Raw genomic sequence first — 11296 nt, forward strand, 5'->3', positions numbered from 1 at the left:
GTATCTGCTTTCTGTTTTTGTTTTAATACAGCTCTCTTGCGTATTGTAGCTTATACTTGTAGCCTGTCAAGGTTGAACGCACTTTAATTCACTTCAACTGTTCCTTATGGTACATGTCCTACCTGAGGTCAAGTTGGTTTGTGTGAAGTTCCTTGGAATTATGGGGAACAGATGGATGATTTCTTCACTGGACGAAAACAAGTCAGCCCGTGAAGGCACGCCTGCCTCACGCAAATAAAGTTATCATTAGAACTGGTATGTCGCCTATGTGTGAGCTGAGCATATCAGTGCATTTTCATAAGAGATACACTTACATTTCTGTCATGTCTTCTGTAATTTCTGCTAATGGGGTTGAGTTGGACAGGAATTTATTTTAAAAGAGCGACAATATGAGTATTGATATTGCAAACATCTTTCAACTTGTTCCTTTAAATGGAAACAGTTTTATTCGCAAGTATAAACACAATTCATTAAGAAAATAACTAACTGTATCAACAGGTATACATACTTACACAAATCAAATACAAAATAGTTATCCTTAACATTATCCCCTAAAATTCAAGTAGCCACCTTTCAAGTAAAATCCCATGTGTTTTTAAATAAAAAAGTAACACAGAAGAAAAAAAAAACAGATTGTTCTTAGAGTCTGTCACATTCCCACTCTGGTCCATCAGACAGATGGGGCACCTCGATAATGGGCACCTCGATAAAGTACATCTCCTTGTTGGCGGGAGGAGTACAGGGGGGGCTCCCCACTCCTGAATCTGGGCTTGGGGCAGCCTTAGTCGCCGTGAGCAGATACGGATTTCCAGGGGCATACTTCATCTCCTTCATCTCCTTCTGGTGATGAGGATGTGCTTTGAGTCCATTGCCTCTTCCGGAGCCCTGGTGAGCCTCGCCTTTCGGCTTAAAACGCTTGAGCTTGACCGTGTCCTTGCCATCGCCGGTGCAAGGCAGCAAGATGGCGACGTCCTTGCGGAACTTGGAGCTGAGGCCGAAGTAGATGAGCGGGTTGTAGAAGCTGGCCGACTTGGCAAAGAGACGGGTGAAGATGCTGGTGAGGCTGGGTACATGGAAGCCACAGGCCGACCACATGGAGACCACAGCGTACGGCGACCACGCCAGGATGAATGCTGTGCAGATGACAATGGATACCTGGGAGAATGACCTAAGTTAGGTTGCCCGTTGAATCATAACCCTTCCTTTAAAGCTTGGTCTATATGTAGTATTATTTGTACATGTTATTTTCTGGATTCTGACTCACTCTAATATAATATCTGATATCTACTCTGGATTGTTTATTGGACACGGTAATTTCTTGATGTCTGTTTTAGATGTTTGTATTGTATTTGCAAGACATTCTAGTGCACTACTGGAGCTAGTAACATAAGCATTCCGTTGCACCTGCTGTAATTCCTGCAAATCTGTGTATGTGACCAATAAACGTTGCTTTGATTTGAATCCTACTCACAATGGTGACGTCCCGTTCAATCTTCCTCTGCCTGTCCGTCAGGTCTCCCTCAGCGGCCATGGCGTTGCCTCTCTTCACTGTGTTGATGATGGAGACGTAGGTGAAGAGCATGACCAGCACGGGGATGAAGAAGCAGAAGATGAGGATGGAGATGATGTAGGACTTGTAGACGGTGGAGTAGTTGGCTTTGGCCCAGTCGATTTCACACGTTCCGTATCCACGATCTAAAAGAAGGAGATTGAAACACAAACACATTGTTCATGTGAAGATTGTTTAACATTTACGAAGAATTTCCTGTATTTTGGCCCTTAGAAAAGTCAGGGTAAGTGTGAAAAAAAGGTCCACATATGTCAATATGGTCAGTTCTCGTTTAAAGATTGTCTTCTGCTAACGTTTTAGATAACTTGTTTATTAAGGGCTATTCTTGTTTTGTCGTCATTGTGCACATACAAATCTTGAAAATGTTGCCCAAACAGAATGTTACAAGAACCTAACAAAAGTAAGTGCCTCTGTATCAAATAGTATGTCACATGATTACTAGCCATGTTTATCTCACCTGTGTAACTCCCCCAACCCAGAAGGGGCGCTCCCGACCAGAACACAGCCCCTGACCAGATGAATATTAGGCACATGCCCATGGTTGTGTTGGTTATGCAGTGAGCTAGGTAAAGGAAAAGAGTTGATAGCTAAAAGAAAGGTTCCCACAAGAACATTGTCTGGCCAGAACATCTAGCCTATAGGGGGCATTTTTCTGGAATGATTGAGATGAAGATTAAAGGTTAAGGTTGTGTCACAGTGCATTACCTTTACTCGGATGGCATCCCTTGATGTATCTTGTGACACTGATGACAGTCAAAGTATTGATGCTGCTGAGGCCAAAGACCAAGGTGAGGAAGCCGTCCACCTGGGAAAGACAAACAATACTGTTAGGGATGCTTAGAGGGGAAATGTACAGGGATGAAAATCTCAAAACAAATACAGTAGAAAAAACAGACATCCACTTTTCTTGCAGAAGTTGAAGGACCCCAATCACTCAGAAGATCAAGTTGAAAACAATTATTCTGCTATTGAATAGTCGTCTGGATTCTCATGTACTTGACAAATCCGTCATTAACCAATTACTGATTTTGTGTGAATAGGGCTCCTCTCTACTTTTGCCAACTCCTTTTCTTGGTTGTTCAGTTTTCAGTTCACCCTGATGGACATGTATATAGCCCGAACACAGAAGAGCTGATCTAGCTACATTGAATGGAGTTAAAGATCGGTTCATCACAGCTATGGTCAGCAGTGGTGAGTATGTCTGATCAAGATCGACAGCTTCTACCGAATTAACTTCTCTTCCTAGTAGAGACAGGACCAAATGTACTTTGACTGATCGGATTACTTCATCTAATCTAATATATTTACATCCAAGCCCCTTCACTTTTGCCTCACGGTCAGATACACTTTGGAGGACAATGCAAAGTCTATTGGAGGAAAAACCTTGGACCATAATTTAAAAAACATCTGGTGGGATGCTTCGAGCAACATAGCATTTTCTGCAAATGGGGTTTCTCCATAATTGGAAACAGACCTGGGTTCAAATGCTATTTCAAATATCTCAATTCCTTTTACATATATTCAAAGTAAGTATACAGATATAGTTTATTTGAAAAGGCAAGTAGTTGAATATGTTAATGTATTTGGATATATACTTGGAAAGTATTTGAAAATACTCTCAAATACAGTTAATTTGGTAGATTTGGTTTTCACAAAGAACCGTTCAAATACTTCAATAAAAGTACTTGTTTTGGGCTGTGTATCTAAAAAAAAACTAAAATACACAGAAAAAAAGTATTTTAAGTACCAGATACTCAAATACACATGTATTTGAACCCAGGTCTGGTTGGAAAGTAGTTACATGTCAGAGTTCATGTCCCATCATGCATTTTACTTGCTGCTTGTTAGGGTAAGCGTACCTATTAAGCCCACATACCTATTCAGCCCACTTCCATCTTTGGACAAAAAAAGAAATAAACATTTCCTGCTGTTTAATGTTTCAACCAATTCATCTGATTGTCTTAGAATAAAACATGTTTTGGAAATAACAATCAGATGTTTTTTATTAAGTTATTGACAGTTGTGTATGTTCCTACTTGTGGTCCATTTCAAAGCTTCAAAAAAACTTTGGTGTGGAGGTGACTCACTTTAAAAAAAATAACTTTTTCTGTACCTTTTCGGATGTGATCACACTTCATGCAAAATTGCGAGATGAATGTGTTGATATATGCACAAGATAGTATACTACATAGGTATTAATGCCTATTTCTTGCCAATTGCAAAGATGGATTTTTCATACTAGTGGTCGTACCACGTCAGTCAATACAGTAGCAACATAACAGAATGTAAATTAAAATAAAATAATATTGTTCAATACTAACATCACATAATATTGTAGTCTATAGTGTATATTTATACCCCAAACCATTGGTTTCCAAATATTTTATGATTGAACTTTGTTATTCTGAATTTTTTTTAACCATAAACCACTGTTGTTCCAATTAAGTCCAGTAACCCGGTTTGCATTGAAACACATGGAGATTGTGTGATGATATCACTAAAATTCATCGAATCTGAGCATAAATGTTTTTCTTCACATTTATTTCCATTAAAATACTCAAATTACATGTATGCATCAATCCATTGTATGTTTACCAACATTTAAAAGCCTCTGTACTCTCCCCAAGACGTTTGGAGTGGACAGGTAGTCATTGATACAGAGAGAGAAGAATAAGATCAGGGTTGAAGGGTTTCAGGGATGGAAGACCAACAAGTAGTGGACAAAAAATGGAAACAAATGAGGGACATGAAGATGACTATTGGATGACTACTTGTGCAGTTAGAGCCAGGCGCATTAGTCATATTTGTCACACCAGCCTTCTCTTTGACTCTCCCTCCTCTCCAGCTCAGGCGTTCGGTGTTGCCGGTCTTCTAGCTGCTGCCGAACCTGCTGCTGGCAAACGCCCTTCACTCATCATCCCCAGACTTGTCTCATCATCATTACACACACCTGGTTCCAATCCCTACTCTATCACTGTATATATACTCCCTCTGTCATATGTCTTTGTCGGTCATTGTATATGTTGCTTGTTTTCCTGTAGAGGAATCTCTCGTACTATTTCCTGAGTACTTTATTATTTTGGAGTTTCGAGCCGCTTTTATCTATAGTGCTTTAATAAATTCAGTAGTTCTAAACCTGTGACTGCCTCCTGCCTACTCCTCTGTACACTTGTGACAATATTGTTGTCCCTCATTCATCCAGGTGTTTCTATTTTTGGGTTCACCACACAAACCTTTGTAATGCAACAGTAGAGAGAGAGATTTTAAACGGTCTTCAGACTGGCTCTAGGAAGACAAGTTGAACTAACGAACAACACTACACCAAATGTGAACCAGCTTTCAGATAATTCATGACAAGTTGTTATGTGTAATGGTCTTTGTGCACGGCGTCTTATCCACAGAGGGCCAGTGAGGGTGCATGTTGTTGTTCTAACCAAGCAGTAACTCTGATTCAATTTATAAAGTCTTGGTTGAAGTCTATGACTAGTTGATTAGTCAAATCAGGTATGTACTGGTTGGCATGAACAAAAGCATGGGCCCGCATTGTTCTCTGCGGATATGATTGGACACCCACTTTTATGAGTGCTACACCCATGATGAATAGTAATGATCAGTTGATTTTAAGAACTTAAGGGGTGATTACTATAATTTAAGTTTACATAAGATATGTCAATTTGTAAGTTTTCAGCATTAGGAAATGTATTTAAATTGATTATTTAAGAGGTGGGCTTTTTTGGGACACCCAATGGGCTTAAAAGGTACATTCGGTCCCCAGCTCTTAAGGATCGGACCCTTTCTTTCAATTTTAGCCTAAAATGACATACCCAAATCTAACTGTCTGTAGCTCAGGACCTGAAGCAAGGATATGCATATTCTTGATGCCATTTGAAAGACTTGAAATGTGAAATGAATGTAGGAGAATATAACAAATTAGATCTGGTAAAAGATAATACAAAGAAAAAACACCCGTTTTTCTGTATTTTTTTGTACCATCTTTTAAATGCAAGAGAAAGGCCATCATGTATTATTCCAGCCCACGCACAATTTAGATTTTGGCCACTAGATGGCAGCAGTGTATGTGCAACATTTTAGACTGATCCAATGACCCATTGTATTTCTGTTCAAAATGCTGTATCAAGACTGCCCAAATGTGCATAATTAGTTTATTAAAAACTTTTCAAGTTCATAACTGTGCACTCTCCTCAAACAATAGCATGGTATTCCTTCACTGTAATAGCTATTGTAAATTGGACAGTGCAGTTAGGTTAACAAGAATTTAAGTTTTCTGCCAATATCAGATATGTCTGTGTCCTGGGAAATTTTCTTCTTACTTACAACCTCCTGCTAATTACATTAGCGCATATTAGCTCAAACGTCGTGGGACCAAGTCCAGACATTCCACATATTTTAACAAATATGTTTCTCTTACATAAAAAAATAGGGTAAATCAAGTCATACAATTTAACATGAAAGATTAATCTTTCATATTATCTCCGCCTTTCCTACAACAATTACGACAAGTATATGTTAGAAATGTCTAAACTTAGATTTTGGTGGCCTTAATAGGTACACTATAGTACTCATCTTTGACAACTCTCCCCTCACTCTGACCCATACATTCTATAATCCAGCTTTCAGTGTCTCCTGACCTCAGGACCACTTTTCTTTCTCAGAAGAAACTCTCTCCTCTCTCTTCCTCATCTGCCCTCTCTGCCCTGTTACTTATTATATTTTTTAAATAATTTCTGTCTCTCCTTTTAGTTCGTTTTCTTACTGTAGTTTTCATGTGGTTGTTTTCCTATTGTATTTAGCTTTTGGCCAATAGTAAATGAAAATATTATTGTTCAGTGTTAGTTGGACATTATTCAACTACGATTTGTCTCAAACAAACAGCAACACTTGCATGGGGAAATAACTGTAATTAACATTGAAACACACACACTGTTGTTGTGTTAACACATTTGATACAAATAGAACACGGATAACACGGATTTCACAGACATTGCATTCATTCATTTGACTTTTTTTCAAGGTGATATTTTCTCACATTGTGCACCAATGTAAATTGATTGATAGGCTTGAACTAAAATGTATATTTTCAAGAGGCCCCAACAAAACAAAGTCATCGATAGTGCCCGTCAATCACGTGTACGCAAGCCCTTGTGCAAAACACGCTTCCTCTTTATCAAATGATATAAGCATGTACCAGACCTTAACCATCCAACTATGTTTGGCTGTTGATGTGGCTAAAGCATTCTTATTCCCCCCTAAGATAGTGTTACAATTCTATTACTTCAGGTAAAGCCTACAGACCTTTTCTCCTGTGCTGTAGTTAAGAATACCATACCTTTGTGACACCTGTCTGGTGCACCCATTGTTAATGTTCTATTCGTAACCAAGTAATATTAAAAAGGACCATCTTCCCAAAGAACCATTGGCAGAAATTTGCATCCTGTAGCTCTAACTCCAAAAAGTTCTGGGACACTGTGAAGTCCATAGAGAACAAGAGCACCTCCTCCCAGCTGCCCACTGCACTGAGGCTAGGTAACACGGTCACCACCGATAAATCCATGATTATCGAAAACTTCAACAAGCATTTCTCAACGGCTGGCCATGCCTTCCTCCTGGCTACACCAACCTCGGCCAACAGCTCCCCCCCCCCCGAAGCTACTCGCCCAAGCCTCTCCAGGTTCTCCTTTACCCAAATCCAGATAGCAGATGTTCTCAAAGAGCTGCAAAACCTGGACCCGTACAAATCAGCTGGGCTTGACAATCTGGACCCTCTATTTCTGAAACTATCCGCCGCCATTGTCGCAACCCCTATTACCAGCCTGTTCAACCTCTCTTTCATATCGTCTGAGATCCCCAAGGATTGGAAAGCTGCCGCAGTCATCCCCCTCTTCAAAGGGAGAGACACCCTTGACCCAAACTGTTACAGACCTATATCCATCCTGCCCTGCCTATCTAAGGTCTTCGAAAGCCAAGTCAACAAACAGGTCACTGACCATCTCGAATCCCACCGTACCTTCTCCGCTGTGCAATCTGGTTTCCGAGCCGGTCACGGGTGCACCTCAGCCACGCTCAAGGTACTAAACGATATCATAACCGCCATCGATAAAAGACAGTACTGTGCAGCCGTCTTCATCGACCTTGCTAAGGCTTTCGACTCTGTCAATCACCATATTCTTATCGGCAGACTCAGTAGCATCGTTTTTTTTGGATGACTGCCTTGCCTGGTTCACCAACTACTTTGCAGACAGAGTTCAGTGTGTCAAATCGGAGGGCATGCTGTCCGGTCCTCTGGCAGTCTCTATGGGGGGGCCACAGGGTTCAATTCTCGGGCCGACGCTTTTCTCTGTATATATCAATGATGTTGCTCTTGATGCGGGCGATTCCCTGATCCACCTCTACGCAGACGACACCATTCTGTATACTTCCGGCCCGTCCTTGGACACTGTGCTATCTAACCTCCAAACGAGCTTCAATGCAATACAACACTCCTTCCGTGGCCTCCAACTGCTCTTAAACGCTAGTAAAACCAAATGCATGCTTTTCAACCCTTCGCTGCCTGCACCCGCACGCCCGACTAGCATCACCACCCTGGATGGTTCCGACCTAGAATATGTGGACATCTATAAGTATCTAGGTGTCTGGCTAGACTGTAAACTCTCCTTCAAGACTCATATCAAACATCTCCACTCTAAAATCAAATCTAGAGTCGGCTTTCTATTCCGCAACAAAGCCTCCTTCACTCATGCCGCCAAACTTACCCTAGTAAAACTGGCTATCCTACCGATCCTCGACTTCGGCGATGTCATCTACAAAATAGCTTCCATCACTCTACTCAGCAAACTGGATGCAGTTTACCACAGTGCCATCCGTTTTGTTACTAAAGCACCTTATACCACCCACCACTGCGACCTGTATGCTCTAGTCGGCTGGCCCTCACTACATATTCGTCGCCAGACCCACTGGCTCCAGGTCATCTACAAGTCCATGCTAGCTAAAGCTCTGCCTTATCTCAGTTCACTGGTCACACTGGCAACACCCACCCGTAGCACGCGCTCCAGCAGGTGTATCTCACTACTGATCATCCCTAAAGCCAACACCTCGTTTGGCCGCCTTTCGTTCCAGTTCTCTGCTGCCTGTGACTGGAACGAATTGCAAAAATTGCTGAAGTTGGAGACTATCTCCCTTACCAATTTCAAACATCTGCTATCTGAGCAGCTAACCGATCGCTGCAGCTGTACATAGTCTATGGGTAAATAGCCCACCCACTTTTACCTACCTCATCCCCATACTGTTTTTATTTATTTACTTTTCTGCTCTTTTGCACATCAATATCTCTACCTGTACATTCATTTATCACTCCAGTGTTAATCTGCAAAATTTTTATTATTCGCCTACCTCCTCATGCCTTTTGCACACGTATATAGAATCTCTTTTTTTCTACTGTGTTATTGACTTGTTAATTGTTTACTCCATGTGTAACTCTGTGTTGTCTGTTCACACTGCTATGCTTTATCCTGGCCAGGTCGCAGTTGCAAATGAGAACTTGTTCTCAACTAGCCTACCTGGTTAAATAAATGTGAAATTAAAAAATATATATTAAAAAGTGCAGTGAATATAATGATCTGTTGCAACACATTTCAATGCTCTATCCATTGTGTTATGTTTACTTAGTCTTCCATTCTGAGTGGACCATTGATATTCTTAACTGGGCAATTAGCAGGAAATGACAAAGAACTGGCAATAGAAACAAAGCCATAGAGCAGTGTTTTTGCAAATCTGCAATCGCAAAGGTAAGTTGTCTTGTTTGTGTATTTGATATTTGTGTAAAGGATGGCGAAGTTAGCATCTCTCTGTGACATCACCTTCCAGGAGACCTGAACTACTAAAGTCATGTCCAATCACGCCATGTTTTATGGGATAGCGGTAATGTCTGTGTCTTGTGTGTACTGCTGTGAGTGAGTGTATAGTATCAGATCCTGCAGTAGGATGACACATGCAACACATTACCATTCACGTACAAAACAAATTTGAAGCCTCTCAATTCTCAAAACAACTTTTCCCCCTCCAACCAGATATATTCATTGCCTACCTGGCATGTCCAGATGGAGTTAACCAGGTATCCGCTGTCCCGGAACACATTGAAGATCTCCAGGATCCCCCGGGAGTAGCCGAAGACGGAAATACTGGCGTCGGAGATGGCCAGGTTAAAGGTCAGATAGTCCGTGGGCTGCAGTGACACACGCTGCTTGTACAGGACGAAGATCACAATACTGTTGCCGAACCACGACATCCAACCTGACAAGGACAAAACCCATTGACATACAAACTGATTGGCTTTATAGCTCTTTATAGCTCTTTCCCAGACACTAAAAGCGCTAAAAGCGCTAAAACATGGATGGAAACTCACCCCATCTATCACCAGCGTGTCCCACACTACCAATTGAGCAAAGGCCTTGTCAGTTTTGTGAAATGTCATGGAATTGTAGTCACACCATACAAAATGTGGCTCATAAAGCATCATGAAGCATTGAGGTGACAAAGTGCCTCATCTGTGATTTGAACCTACTGACCTTCTCTTCAGACACTACATATTCAAATACCAAAAGGAGCATAATCCTTCCTTCATTAAATTTCCTTTAGAGTTAATAGTAGGTGCACTGAGTAGCCTACCTATACTGTAAATAAAATTACAGTCGCCCTATTGGTTTCAAAAGTCAGGATCAATTTAAATCAATTTGCACCAAATAACAGGTAATTACAAGTCTTTCTGCCCTCTCTTAAAGAAGGTCAGACTGGCTGGCTGCCATCCCTTCTTGATTGACGATTTCCACAGCTTAGACAGGATCTGAATGGCTGCAGGATCCACCCCTCTTTACCAGGAGAAGATTTGTCCTGGTCTACTTATAGCACCAAATCCACTAACCGTTGCCCATACACTATAATGACAGTAACAGTAGTATAACAACTGCAATAACAAAGGTTTCTGCTATTGGTGATTTGTATTCTGCAGTGCAATCGAACTCTTCATCCAATTGTTGTATATTGCGATGCCAAAATTTGGTAGAGTAAAAATGAACAAGATAAATGTAGGCTACACTCTGAATATTTTATTTTGACAATTGGTCAAATGTACTGTCATTCATCTTACCTTAACGTTTAGGTAATAAAATATAAATGATGAAGTGGTAAACAAGCCATTAGTGACATATTTACAGATTTTTTTTGCCATGAAAACAAACCTAAAGCAAGTCTTTGCAGCATAAAAGCAAAGCTGCATTTTAAAAACGAAATGACATTCCAACTACATGAGCAAGTTCTCCCACCTAGAACCAGCAGGTATATTCCTATAATGGTCTCCCCTTGATCCGAGAAAGGTGGGTCTTTATTCGACATGGTAAAATTGTTATTCCTCCATGGAATGTTAGCCACTTGAAAAGCATCATTGACTGACATTTTGTTGTCCGAACGTTCCAGCTGCGGAGTCATACACGGAGCTGCGCAGCTCTCTGCCTTGCAAAGACACAAAGGTACGTCCTCTGGGAAAACACTTGACCGACTCCTCTTTCTCAAAATCCAGTCTAATATTATTAGTCGGCACACAGTGTGTTGCCTGAGAGGGATGACGTGTACTTCGCTAATCCCAATTATGCTCTGAGGTTGATACCCTGCGGGGGGAAATCACTTGTTGTTTCTGATTTGAGCTACGTTGTCTTG

General features: G+C 41.0%; 1 protein-coding gene across 1 annotated transcript; it reads right to left on the bottom strand.

Moving 5' to 3' along the window:
* Window positions 1-573: 573 nt before the first annotated feature.
* LOC135526586 (opsin-5-like) lies at window positions 574-11035 on the bottom strand. The gene is made up of 6 exons (XM_064955094.1): window positions 10906-11035; window positions 9672-9877; window positions 2276-2375; window positions 2028-2132; window positions 1472-1695; window positions 574-1155 (listed from the first exon to the last, which is right to left on the bottom strand). Exons 1-6 carry the CDS (start codon window positions 11033-11035, stop codon window positions 640-642), a joined length of 1281 nt encoding a protein of 426 aa, XP_064811166.1. The 3' UTR covers window positions 574-639.
* Between the last annotated feature and the right edge of the window lie 261 nt (window positions 11036-11296).

Source organism: Oncorhynchus masou, chromosome 5 (genome assembly GCF_036934945.1).
Source record: "Oncorhynchus masou masou isolate Uvic2021 chromosome 5, UVic_Omas_1.1, whole genome shotgun sequence".
NCBI lineage: Eukaryota > Metazoa > Chordata > Actinopteri > Salmoniformes > Salmonidae > Oncorhynchus > Oncorhynchus masou.